The following is a 12,381-nucleotide window of genomic DNA, read 5'->3' on the forward strand; positions in this document are numbered from 1 at the left end:
GGTTGTCATTGAGATAGACTCATCTCCTTTGTTGTATCCATATTTATTTGTTTATTTTTTTTTTTTGCAGGTGCAAAAAATGGGGGGTCCCAATCGAGAAGATTTACAACAAAACCCAGAGAGAGAAGTTTGCTTGGGCCATTGATATGACTGATGAGGACTACGAGTTTTGACCAGTCTCGGCAGGGGTTCTGTGAAAGGAACAGTGTGGTTTGGGGAAGATGGATAAACTGAGCCTCACTTGCCCTCACACCGGAGGGAGAGGCCACAAGTCTTAACAAACCAACATCTTTGCAAAAAGATAGACCTGGAGATATTATAAGGGAGAGCTGAGCCAGTTGTCCTATGGACAACTTATTTAAAAATATTTCAGATGTCAAAATTCTAGCTGTATGATTTGTTTTGAATTTTGTTTTTATTTTCAAGAGAGCAAGTGGATGGGAATTTGTTGGCATCCTGCCAGGCAAATTCAGTTTTGCTGCAATGTTTGGATTCTCTCAGCTACTGTATGCGAAGTCTGATTATATTGGTGCGTTTTTACAGTTAGGGTTTTGCAATAACTTCTATATTTTAATAGAAACGAATTCCTAAAATCCCTCCTCTCCCCAATTTCAGGAATTTAAAATTAAGTAGAACAAAACAAAAACCCAGCGCACCTATTACAGCTGTCATCCACCGTCATGGGAATCAGTTTTCATTAAACTTGAAGCAGTTGTGGCATCATCGGCAGTGTTTTGGTTCAGACACCTATTCACAGAAAAGCATGATGGGAAAATATTTCCTGACTTGAGTGTTCCTTTTTAAATGTGAATTTTTATTTCGTTTTAATTATTTTAAAATATTTAAGCCTTCTTCTTGATCTTAAAGATCGTGTAGCTTGGGGTTGGGGAGGGATGAAGGGCGAGTGAGTCTAAGGATAATGAAATAATCAGTGACTGAAACCATTTTCCCATCATCCTTTGTTCTGACCATTCTTTGTACCCTTTAAGAAATCCATCTTTTTCTTTGGAAACCCCAGTCTTTCATTTGAAAGATTTTATTGTATAAAAACTTCCACAGGTCAATAAATTTAGAGGAAAATGAGCATTTGGTCCAAGGAAAACAAAAACAAAAACAAAACAAAAAGGAAAAAATAATCAAGATTTTAGGGCTTTTATTTTTTTTTCTTTTGTAATTGTGTAAAAAATGGAAAAAACCATAAAAAGGAAAATTTTAATGTGAAGACTTTTTTTTTGCTATAATCATTAGTTTTAGAGGCATTGTTAGTTTAGTGTGTGTGCAGAGTCCATTCCCACATCTTTCCTCAAGTATCTTCTATTTTTATCATGAATTCCCTTTTAATCAACTGTAGGTTATTTAAAATAAACTCCTACAACTTAACGGAAACATAGCGTCTGCCTCTTTGTGAATGAGGCCCCAGGCCACAGTAAAGGCCGGGGGCTGAGATTTAGTGCAGTGCACGGTCTGTTCATTCAGGTCAGCAAGGGTTGGTCCCTCCCAGTGGGAAGATGGTATGGGGCTTGACCTGGAAGTACGTCTGTCCTGATGTGGAATCAAGAGTAGCAGAGGCTCCATCCCTAAAGATAGGCCCAGAAAGCCAGGAAATGTACAGTTATCCTCCGAGAGCTGCCTAAGCCCAGTGTGGGCAGTAGCGCTTGCACAAGACGGCCTGTTTATTTGGGAAACAATTGTGGAGAGCTTTCCACATGTACTGAACAGAAACAGGATAGCTTTCTTATGTGGTGAAGCCTCCAGTCTGTACTGAGTACCAGATCTCAGAAGCCTCTCAGATGGAAGGAAGACTATTGATTGGTCGAAGGAGTTAACTGTTAACTGTAGCCAACCCAGAGCTCTGGGTACCCCAAAGTAGCCATAATCCCTACCAATGTTCCTTCTGTTATCCTAAGTCTGAAATTCAAGATGAAAAGGTGAGCTCCTGGCTAAAAGGAAGGTCCAAATGGGTCACGGACTGAAGGGTCTAGACCTGAGCTTGCTGGCATACGCGTTCTATTCAGAACCACCTTCCTTAATGGTCTCAGGTGCTGGGACCACGGCAGGAAACGCTTGCTTCCTTGAAGCTTGAACTTCACTGGCCTGTGGAGACAGGCAACACTTCCTCCTTCCTGGGAATAAAGACAGTATAACCATCACTGTTTGGAACCAAGAACATTATTATGAATTCTGTAGTGTTGAGCTAGCCAGAAAGAATGTTAAAACATGAGGTCTGGTAAGAAGTGCACCTTAGTTTTGGGAGCTGATAGTAACTAGGTTACCAACACTGGGCAGATATAAAGCAGGAAGCAGTGCCCGCCTCTGGTAAGCTCCGCCTGCGTGAAGAGCAAGTATGTGCTGCCCAAGATAACACAGCAAATAGCACACACTCCAGGCAGTGGGGGCAGGCCTCTAAGGAGAGCTGTGGCAGAGCAGGGCGCTCAGCTGATCCTGACTGGGACCGAGAAGAGATTGGGGCAGCAGCGGGTTACGAGGGAGCTGATGAGTGGGTAGAAGTATACAAAGTTCTAAAAGATGCTTGCGCTTGGAGCACACTCAATTCCAGCCCATATTCAAGAGCAGAAGCCAGGAGGACAGCATCTGAGAAATCCCTCTCTCTGGGCAAATGGGGGTGCTTCTATGTGGCACCCAAGCTGCAAATCCCCGCATGGTTTTGCTATCTGTGCAGCAAGTGCATTGTCCCTTCCAAAAGCTGAGACCTAACAACAGACAGATTAAGAAATAGACACTTCGGGGTTGGGGATTTAGCTCAGTGGTAGAGCACTTGCCTAGCAAACGCAAGGCCCTGGGTTCGGTCCCCAGCTCCGAAAAAAAGAAAAAGAAAAAAAAAAAAAAAAAGAAAAGAAAGAAATAGACACTTCACAACGCCCAGCCTTTCCAGCCACCACCTCTCTTCCTCTAGTTAATCAGGTACCTACCATGAGTCACCCACAGCATCCAGTGTCTACCTCAGTCCCTCTCTGCATCCTAACCCTGGTCACCAATTACCAAGTAACACGGAGAGAAATGCAGTCTTCTCTCACCATCCTGCTTAAGCTCTTTTTGGGTGGAATTCAATGCTGTTACTTTACATGCCATAAATCCAACCTTTTGATAAGTGACTCTTAGTAACCACTGACAGGTTTGTCCATCATCATGGCTCAATTTCACCCATTTGCAGCTAATATCACTCCCATGTGTCCTCCAATGATCTCAAACATGTCTTATGGACATTTTATGTGAGAGGACTCATATGACCACTCCTTCTAAAGATGCCTCTCTGGCTCTTATGTTTTCTGATTTCGCTCCTGTTTCTGTCGGGCCGGTTGTTGCTAAGACACCTTTACTGTAAAGTCTGTAGCTGCCACAGTTCTCATTTAGCCTAGCTGATGCCAATCACACTCGAGCTCTGCACGCACTGGCAGCCACACGCTTCAGCAGGACAGCCACAGAAACCTCTGGAGGACAGCTCAGGACTTCCTGTAATAAGCCTGTTGGGGTCTGGGTTTCCTGTGTGTGGAAAGCACCACATCCACTGAACCAGGTAGTCTCGGCCTTTGGTTCCTTTCTTCCAATCCCTTGACTAGTAATCTGTCAACTTCGAAATTCTTTCCTAAATACTTACGCAGCAGAGAGGCATTTTCCCAATTTCTAAAATTTCTTAAAATTTTTAAACATTTCTTCTAGGAAAGAACTGATTTTTATTTCAGCCCTTACAAATCCCTCCTATAATAAGACATTCTCAACTTGTTTTGAGCAAAAAAGCACTTTTTGGAGAACATATTCCCCTGGAATGACCTCAGTCAAGCTAGCTTTGGATGCTTATCAGTAAACAGGGAGGGAGAAGAGATTTAACAAACTTCCCCCACAACCCCAAGTAGGCAGCCTTTTGGAAATTACCATACAGATTTTTTAAGGCTAAATAATTGTGCTGTACTTACAAGTTTTATTTTTTCTTTTATTGGATTTTTTTTTTATTTTTTATATTTCAAATGTTATTCCCTTTCCTGGTTTCCCGGACATAAGCGCCCTATCCCTTCCCTCTTCCCTTTTCTATAAGGGTGTTCCCCTTCCCATCCACCCCCTCTTCTTGCCCCCCTCCTGACATTCCCCTACACTGGTGTGGGGAGGTGTCCAGCCTTGACAGGACCAAGGGCTTTTCCTTTCATTGGTGCCCAACAAGGCCATGCTCTGCTACCTATGCAGCTGGAGCCTTGGGTCTGTCCATGTGTAGTCTTTGGGTAGTGGTTTAGTCCCTGGGAGCTCTGGTTGGTTGGCATTGTTTACATATTTTTAAAAAATCTTTAAGAGAAACAAATATTGGGGATGGAGAGATGGCAAAGTGGTTAAGAGCACTGGCTGCTCTTCCAGAGGTCCTGAGTTCAATTCCCAGCAACCACATGGTGGCTCACAAGCATCTGTAATGAGATCCAGTGCCTCCTTCTGGTATTTGAAGACAGCTACAGTGTACTCATATAAATAAAAGTTAATAAAAAAATTAAAAAAAACCAACCATTTATGGAAAACAAGTGATTATCATTGCAGAAGCTGGGGCTAATGGTATAGGACAGAGGTAGGGCCCTTGGCCCTGGGGTCTACCTCTAACACCATAAAACAATCATCACCAACGTAACTAACTCCCAAAGTTGGGTGGAGGCTCACTGTACCTACTGCCCTGTATATACTTACATTTGAGAACCTTTATGTCATGTTTAAAACAATGCAGGGGTTATCAGCCTTAGCATGTGTCTGTGGAAGATATGTTATTGTCACGTTACGGCAATTCTGCTTAGATTAAAATTCCCAGGGACAGCAGATCTGCCCTATGTACTGTCTGGGTAGGAGTTACAAGAGTGTATTTTACAAACTCAAATTTCATATGTGAGATGGGTGCACCTTGGGCTAGAGAGATGCTTCAGTGGTTAAGAGCACTTGTTACTCTCACAGAGGACTGGTGTTGGGAACCTAACACCCACTCAGTGCCTCATGGCCAACCAAGTAAAAGTCCCAGGAGATCGTAATCTCTCCTGACCTCTGTGCACCAGGCCCACAACTGGTGTGTGTACATACACAGGCAAAGCACTCACACACAAGTAATTAAAAAAGGTGGGTACAACTTATGTGTAACTTATTCTTCAGTAAGACTAGGCTTTCGGAAGCAGTGAGGGCAATGTGCTTTGATAACATTGGATGGTTCTCCATGTGGTTCTCATGGTGAAAAAGACTCAAAAAGATTCCTGCAAAGTGTACTGATAGGACTGTGAATGTAGTAGGGCACCAATCTTTATAAAGAAATGGTTTCCAATAATGCTATTCAAAGTATACATGTGTCACTAAACAAATACCTGGCATTTTAATCATTCATCCTTAAACCTTTGTACTTCCTTTGCAGAAACACTCCACAATACCTTGGGGTGACCTTATTGTGAAAGGATATTTACCTCATTTGAGGAGGCTGTATTTCATGAACACACAGAACCTCTCACTTCGTTCTCTCCCCACAACCACGGAAGAATCTAGATCAGGGCCTTCTTGCTCCCTGTGCCCTTGTCAGACAGCACGGCCTGTGGACATTTCTGTGGCCACTTCTGGAACAGGCTTTATGTGTTCCTGCCCTGCTAACAGATCCTCTAGAAGGCACAGTAGGGATGTGTGCTGGAACAAAAGGGAGAGTAAAAATGAGTCCACTCTGGCCTCAGTTTCCCCTCTGTCTTCAGTACCACATGCTTGACCTCAGTGAAACAACCACTGTGCCAGCCATTCCCGGCTGAAGAGAGCCAGTGGGAACAATCAGCAGTGAGGCAGCCAGGGATGTGGACAGAAGAGGTTGTTGGGACAGTTGTGATTTATGTGGTTCTTGTTTTACAAGACATTTTCTCTGTGTCCCCTTGGCCATCCTGGAACCTGCTCTGCAGACCAGGCTGGCCTCGAACTCATAAAGATCTGCCTGCCTCTGCCTCCCAAGTGCTGGGATTAAAGGTGTGTGCCACCACTACCCGGCGGGTATGATTTTTAACTCGAGTAAAAAAAAAAAACCTACAGTTCCTATAAGGGACTGAGAATGGGACCTACTTAAGGAAGGGGCCAGGACGTTATGGTGTCAGAAGGAGTGGAGCCATAATGGGTTTGCTGGGCAAAGGACGAGGGCCTAGAGTGCAGGTTCACTGAGGTATGCTGCACTTAGAACGCGCTTGCTGTATGCACAGCTAACACTGGAGAAAATAAGGGATGGAACACAGCTTGATGGATGGATTAACCAGACTCTTTAAGTCTATGGCTTTGTCTTCCTCTGTGAGCGGTGCATCACTATGCTTTTAAATCACTTCAACAGTCAAGGTCAGTCGTTATAAAGAACAAATTAAAAATATGTTAGCACTTGGTACTAGCCTGCTGAGACTACCCTCCGTTATTTTAATTAAACACATAGCCATGTGAGAATCGTTTCTTATACTTCCAGGAAAATTTTACCCCCTTTCCAAAGAACTAGTCCCCAAACACTGAGAGCTAATACTTTACTGTAAAACTCAGCCATATTTGCCTCTCAATCGCAGCAGCTCGATCGCCATTTCAACCACATCAGGATTGCTCTTATAATCACATCTCCCACTTCAACAGCACAGTGGCTTCGTTTGTTTGTGTTTGAGTGCCCTCTGCTTTTTTTTTTTTTTCTTCTTCTTTTTTTCGGAGCTGGGGACCGAACCCAGGGCTTTGCGCTTGCTAGGCAAGTGCTCTACCAATGAGCTAAATCCCCAACCCCGCCCTCTGCTTTTCTTAAAGAGCTTGGTGTGGTGCTGCCCACCGGATGTCTCAACTCTTGGGAGGCTGGGGAGGCCTCAAGTTTAGGGCCAGCCTGGGTTATACAAGCAAGACCATACCCAAAGGAAAATGCCGTGAACATATAGCAGCGTGCCTATTTCCCATTCAATGAAAGACTTGTGGTCACTTCTGGAAGAAGTGCAAATAGAAATCCAGCTGCCAGTCCCCAAGATCATGAAGAGCCGTGAGGCTGAGGCCGGACTTTTTGTAGAACAATGGACATCCATTCCAGGATAGTACTGAACAACACGGCTCCCTGGAAGTTGGCAGAGGCTGTCCCACTCCTATTTCCTTCCTGCTTCCTCCACAGTGCTGACCTTATGGCTGCTCCCTGAAAAGCCTGCTACCCACTAACCTATCAGTGGCAGCATCCTAAAACAAATTCCAACCTAGCCGGGAGGCATGGACGCTCACATCTGTAAACCCAGCAAGGCTGAGTGGCTGAGCCAGGAGAATCACTGAATTCAAGACTAGCCTGGGGGCTGGAGAGATGGCTCAGTGGTTAAGAGCACTGACTGCTCTTCCAGAGGTCCCGAGGTCCTGAGTTCAATTCCCAGCAACCACATGGTGGCTCACAGTCATCTATAACAGGATCTGATGCCCTCTTCTGGTGTGTCTGAAGACAGTTACAGGGTGCTCACATAAAATAAATTAAAAAAAAAAAAAGGACTAGCCTGGGCTAGCCAGCTTTGACAAACATGAACAAACAGAAAACAGAGACAGTGAGATAGTTCCTTGGGTCAAGCTGCTGCTAAACCCGATGGCTGGATTCAATCTCTAGGGCCCATGAGGTAGCTGTAAATTAAGAAGCTCTATTGTGTCTACAACATGCTTACCACTGCTCTAAGTGGTTATTAAACATAACGTCTTCGAGATCAAGCCCACAGGCCGGAGGGGGCATTGGGCAGTCTCTCCTCGACTCCAGGCATGGGCTAGGTATAAGCTAAGGACGCCGAACCACGAGTGTTTCCTGAAGTAAGTCCCAAGCTGGGCTGGGCTGGGTGATGTCACAGGCGAGTGCTTGTGTAGACATTATCGGTGACACCCACGCATCCTTATATCTGCTGAGCTGGGGGAAGCCCATGCTGGCTACACCCTGTGTGTGCCCTACTTTTCCCAAACTTCCTTTGGTGGAGGAGACACCTAAGGCCTGGGAAGTTGACATGAGGGAATGAGGCCCTGTTCCCCAATTACGGCCTTGGCAAACAAATTGCTGTTGGAAGACATTCATGGAGCTGGCGGGGGGTGGGGGTGGGGGTCTTTTACAGACACAGAAGCAAAAAAGGTTTGGGCTGGAAGCTTCCAGAAAATAGATCTTTAGAGCACACTGCAGCCTCTAGGCTGCTGGAGTTGGCTGGCACAGAAAGCTCAACGATGATTACAACATTTTAAGAGGGTGCCTCCTGAGAGAACCGGCAAGACCAGGCAGGCAGGGAAGCCTGTTCAGCCCCATCTGCCCTCTCTGATCATCCTGGCTGGTCATCCCCCTACCCCACCCCCAATGAGTAAAAGCCCAGGACCTTTATATGTGCTACTATTCTTGCTTGAAAAGTACTTTCCTCCGGCCCACCCTTCAAAATGCCTATGTCCACCTCTTTACATCATTTGACCTCTCTTGAAGCCCTACAGATACAGACACACCACCTCTTACCTACACTAATTGGCCAGCTAGTGAATGACCACCAGGACTTACCTCTCACACAGTGGGCTCTCCTGTGGAACAGAAACACACGGATTCAGGTCCCCACTTATTATGTAGCTCACTTCAAGTCGTCGGGCTCTGAACCTTAATTAGAAGGTAATTATGATCATGAGTTGTGCAAGCCAAGGTCAATTCCAGTTCCCTCCTACATTAGAGGACTGTCACTAGGTGGCAGTCAGTCTATCTCAACTTCCCCCTTAGGACAGAGTTCAATAGTATACTGAATTCTGACTTTGAGGACCACCCTCAAGGGAAACAGCACACCTGTCACCATTTTAGCCTGGCAAAGCGGAAGGTGGCCCAGCTGGGTGCGTTGTCTGAACTCATACATTCACAAATGCTGGTCTCAGGAATCCCAAGGAAGCTTTTCTGCACGCTGGCTGCTGTGTGGGACTTCTCACCTCTGAAATGCAGTTAAGCTATCCAGAGTTGCATGATAGCTGCCCAACTGCTCATCACTGGTCAGACAGCAGGATCAAGGGATGCCCTCAGGTTTGCCCGTACTGTTCAGAGGAACGGCTTTTGCAAGATTGATTTTAAGTTATTCAGCAGTCACAGACAGGTGTCCTGTGTGGAGAATTGAGGGAAAGTCAGTGGCGAGAGATGATGCGGGAGAGGAAGGGGAACGACGAAGCTGTGCTGATTTGAAGCACAGTGGGAATTCACGTACTTAACTGAAAGGATTGAATTTCATTTTATTGGTAAATTCTGAAGCAGATGCAGGCAAGACCTAAGAGGATAGTGTACAGAGAGAAGATGGGGCTTCAGGATCGTTGGTAGACTAGAGAGAGCCCCAAAGGCTCGAGGAGGGAAGAACCTCAGTGGATTATCTAGGAGTGAGGCAGAAAAGAACAAAGGTTCCTGGCAAGGCGTGGGGCCTTCTAAACTCAGGGGTTCGCTGCCATATAGAGAAGGTGTAGCTGCTGGAAGGAGCCATGTGATGAGGATGGGAAGGCTGTGGCGCAGATAGTGAGATGCCTGGGTCGGGAGGTCAGGGGAGACCCAGGATTGGCGTCACCTGTCTGCGCAGAGGTGAAGCCACCAGGCAACTGGCCCAGCACTGAGTCCAGAAGAAAACAAGGCTAAGATAAAACCAGAGCTTCGGAGACTATCAGCATGCAGGTAGGGCGAGGACGAAGCGTGAGGAGGGCAGCGGTCCACGCGAGAGGCCTCGAAGGCCACCGGGCCCGCGTCCGAGGGTCTGAGGTGCCTGCCCACACCTGCAGGGCCTCTTCCCGAGAAGACACCCTCGAAGGCCAATCTAGGATCGGTCTGCTCAGCCCTCGCAAAAGACGTCTGTGGGGAGGGGGCGTGGCGGCGTGCTGTCACTCACTGCCCGCTAGCCAATCCACGGGTGCGCCCCTCCCCGGAGAGGGTGCGCGGAGGGCCCGCCCCCGCCGCCACCGCGGGTGTGAGGCGGCCAGCCTGGCGCGGCTCCCTCCGCCAGGCAGCCTGCCCAGGTAACCCGGTTCGGCGGGAGGGTCGGGGGTCGCGCGGCACCCTCCACTCCCTGGGAGGCGCGCACGCTGCAGTGGGGCCGGTGCGGGCCGGAGGCCCGTGCGCGCAGCTGACTGACGGGCCGCAGCCTGTGGGCGGGGTTGCGTGCGTGACGGGCGGTTGTACCCCGCGTTGTGTCAGGCCTGCGCGGGGAAAGCTCGGCAGGACCGAGGTGTGTTAAGTCCGCCTTCTGCGGCCTGCCCCGGGTCGCGGGGCGCAGGCGCGGCGGTGGGCGGGGGTCGTCCCTTGGAGCGCCTTTGTTCCCGGCGCGCTGAGGGCGGAGCCGAGCCCCGCCCCGCCCCCGCGCTCAGTCCCCGCCCCGCGTCCGCCCGCAGGAGCTGCCACCGGGTCCCGCTCGCCTCCCGGGCCGCCGCCTCCGCCTCCGCCTCCGCCTCCGCCTCCGCCTCCGCCGCCCCGGGCCCGCCGGCTTGCGTCGCCGAGGTCGCTGCAGCATGGCGGGCGTCGGGACCCCCTGCGCCAACGGCTGCGGGCCCAGCGCGCCCTCCGAAGCGGAGGTGCTGCACCTCTGCCGCAGCCTCGAGGTGGGCACCGTCATGACTTTGTTCTACTCCAAGAAGTCGCAGCGGCCAGAACGGAAGACCTTCCAGGTCAAGTTGGAGACGCGCCAGATCACATGGAGCCGCGGTGCGGACAAAATCGAGGGGTCCAGTAAGTGCGTTCCAGTCCGGCCTGTCTCGCGCCCGCCCGCCTCCCAAACACTTGGGCAAACTTTCGGGCCTCGCGCCTGGCGCCCCATCTCCGCCCAGTCCCTGGTGGTCACTCTGGGGCGGGTGGGGGGGCATCCGGGTCTTGGATCACCTGATAGGACACCCCCTCGCCCAGCAGGGGGGAGTGTTCCAGGCACTTTGCCCTGAGGCCTAAAAGTCCTCACTGTTTGGACAAGTGGAGTGGGATTCTGGCTCCTAGAATTGGGCGGTTGTCAGCGGCTTTGAGGGCAAGCCAAGGCAGGGAACCCCTCATCCAACCTGAGAACCTGGGGAACTGACAAGACCTTACTGACCATTGCCCTTTCTCCAGAGAGTGTTGTCTGTGAGGAACTCAGAGCTCCGGGATGGGCTTATTGGCACCAGAACCTTTGGAATCCTCATGTAGAACTTAGGCAGATGTTGGGGTAGGGCTGGTTGTGGAGCACAGCGGGCCTACTCATCTCCCTCTTGGAGACGGGGAAGAACGTGGTCCTTTGGGAGGGCGGGGTACAAAAAGCTAAAACAGTGGCTGCTTTTTTAGCTCCCGTGGATGCTTTTTTTTTTTTTTTGTCCCAAATCTGAGTTTTGGAGGTCCATGGCAGATGTCCAAAGCCAGAGCCGGGATTCCAGGTTGAGCTACCAGACGCCTTTGCCCTTGCAGCATTTAACGAGGAACTTGCATTCAGAAAGGTTTTCCAGTCTTGGGGTTCTCCTCTTCAGAGCTGACAGCCAGTTTGAGGTTGGGCCCTTTGTGTCGGATGTTCTAGTGACCACAGGGTGGCCCAGAGTTGCTCCCCTGGTTTTCCTGTCTTAGTCTTCCCAGACCTGAGTTTAGTGGGTTTACACAAGTCTCTGGTGGGAGTAGTGAATAAGGGGTTTTGAGAAACCTCAACTCTTTCTGATAACCATTTCCCTCGGTGTGAGGCTGGGTGGGCACTCAGCTCTGTCCTCCCGTTTGAGGAAATGATGCATTTGCAACTCCAGGCTTTGAGATGTGTCTTGCAAAAACCCCCAAAGAGACTATGGTTGAAGAGACCTAGCCTCAGAACCAGGTCTGTGTTAGAGAAGGGGGTTGGTGTCAGGAAGTAACAACAGAGAGAAGCTCCCACAGATCTTCCTGGGTATGGTGTCTATGTGTGTAGATGGGTGAGGAGATGAAGAGGAAGGGAAGGTTTCTGTGGTAAGGCAGCCATCCTCAACTACAAACTTCAGGTCTGACATAGCTGCCAAACAGAAATGGCACTTAACCATCAACAGTGGCCGGCCCCATCAGCCCTGGACTCCACTGGAAGAACATTTCAGTGATTTTTCAGTGTTGGGGGATGGTACTGCAGACAGTTCCTGTAGTCCTGAGAACATCACTCAGACATCAGGTTGCGGGCATGGCATTTTACATCTGTAGTATTTCCTGTGTTTAAGTGGTGGCATTAGTTCCCTGGTAGCTAGCTCTTGGTAACAGCTGTGTTGTAAACCGTGTGTGTGTGAGACCAGTAGACAGTAAGTGTAGTCCATGGTTAAAGACAGGTTTGCGTTTGAAGCCTGGATGTTAGCTGTACATCACCCAGACAGGTGCTTTCTTTCTCTGAGCCTTGGTTCCTCTGTGAGTTATAGAAGTGCATTTATTATAAATGGTCACTCTTGGAAGTGAGATAGTTGATGTCAAGTAAA

At 48.8% G+C, this 12,381-nt stretch overlaps 2 protein-coding genes and 1 long non-coding RNA gene across 8 annotated transcripts in view; 2 read left to right on the plus strand and 1 right to left on the minus strand.

Moving 5' to 3' along the window:
* The window catches only part of Top1 (DNA topoisomerase I), an 82,639-nt gene extending 81,253 nt beyond the window's left edge, over nucleotides 1–1,386 (plus strand). For all 3 annotated transcript variants that reach the window (XM_087654305.1, NM_022615.2, XM_087654306.1), the window contains 1 exon segment: nucleotides 71–1,386. In XM_087654305.1, coding sequence (XP_087510431.1) covers nucleotides 71–173 — 103 coding nt within the window. In that variant the 3' untranslated portion in view covers nucleotides 174–1,386.
* On the minus strand, nucleotides 28–10,219 carry LOC102551164 (uncharacterized). 2 transcript variants are annotated; one of them, XR_015684772.1, is made up of 5 exons: nucleotides 9,730–10,219; nucleotides 8,911–9,076; nucleotides 8,501–8,593; nucleotides 5,433–5,646; nucleotides 28–2,123 (listed from the first exon to the last, which is right to left on the minus strand). It is a non-coding gene; the product is annotated as an uncharacterized LOC102551164 (long non-coding RNA). The 2 variants fall into 2 exon arrangements; XR_015684771.1 differs by having other exon boundaries at nucleotides 9,528–10,219.
* Plcg1 (phospholipase C, gamma 1) overlaps nucleotides 9,915–12,381 on the plus strand; it is a 31,221-nt gene continuing 28,754 nt past the window's right edge. For 2 of the 3 annotated variants that reach the window (XR_015682116.1, XM_087649790.1), the window contains exons 1-2: nucleotides 9,915–9,969; nucleotides 10,342–10,675. Coding sequence is in view for 2 of the 3 variants with exons in the window: in XM_087649790.1 (XP_087505916.1) it covers nucleotides 10,459–10,675 (217 nt within the window). In the remaining variant the exon portion in view is untranslated. 3 annotated transcript variants of the gene reach the window in all.

This window comes from Rattus norvegicus, chromosome 3, assembly GCF_021556685.1.
Source record: "Rattus norvegicus strain SHRSP/BbbUtx chromosome 3, alternate assembly SHRSP_T2T, whole genome shotgun sequence".
NCBI classification, from domain to species: Eukaryota; Metazoa; Chordata; class Mammalia; order Rodentia; family Muridae; genus Rattus; species Rattus norvegicus.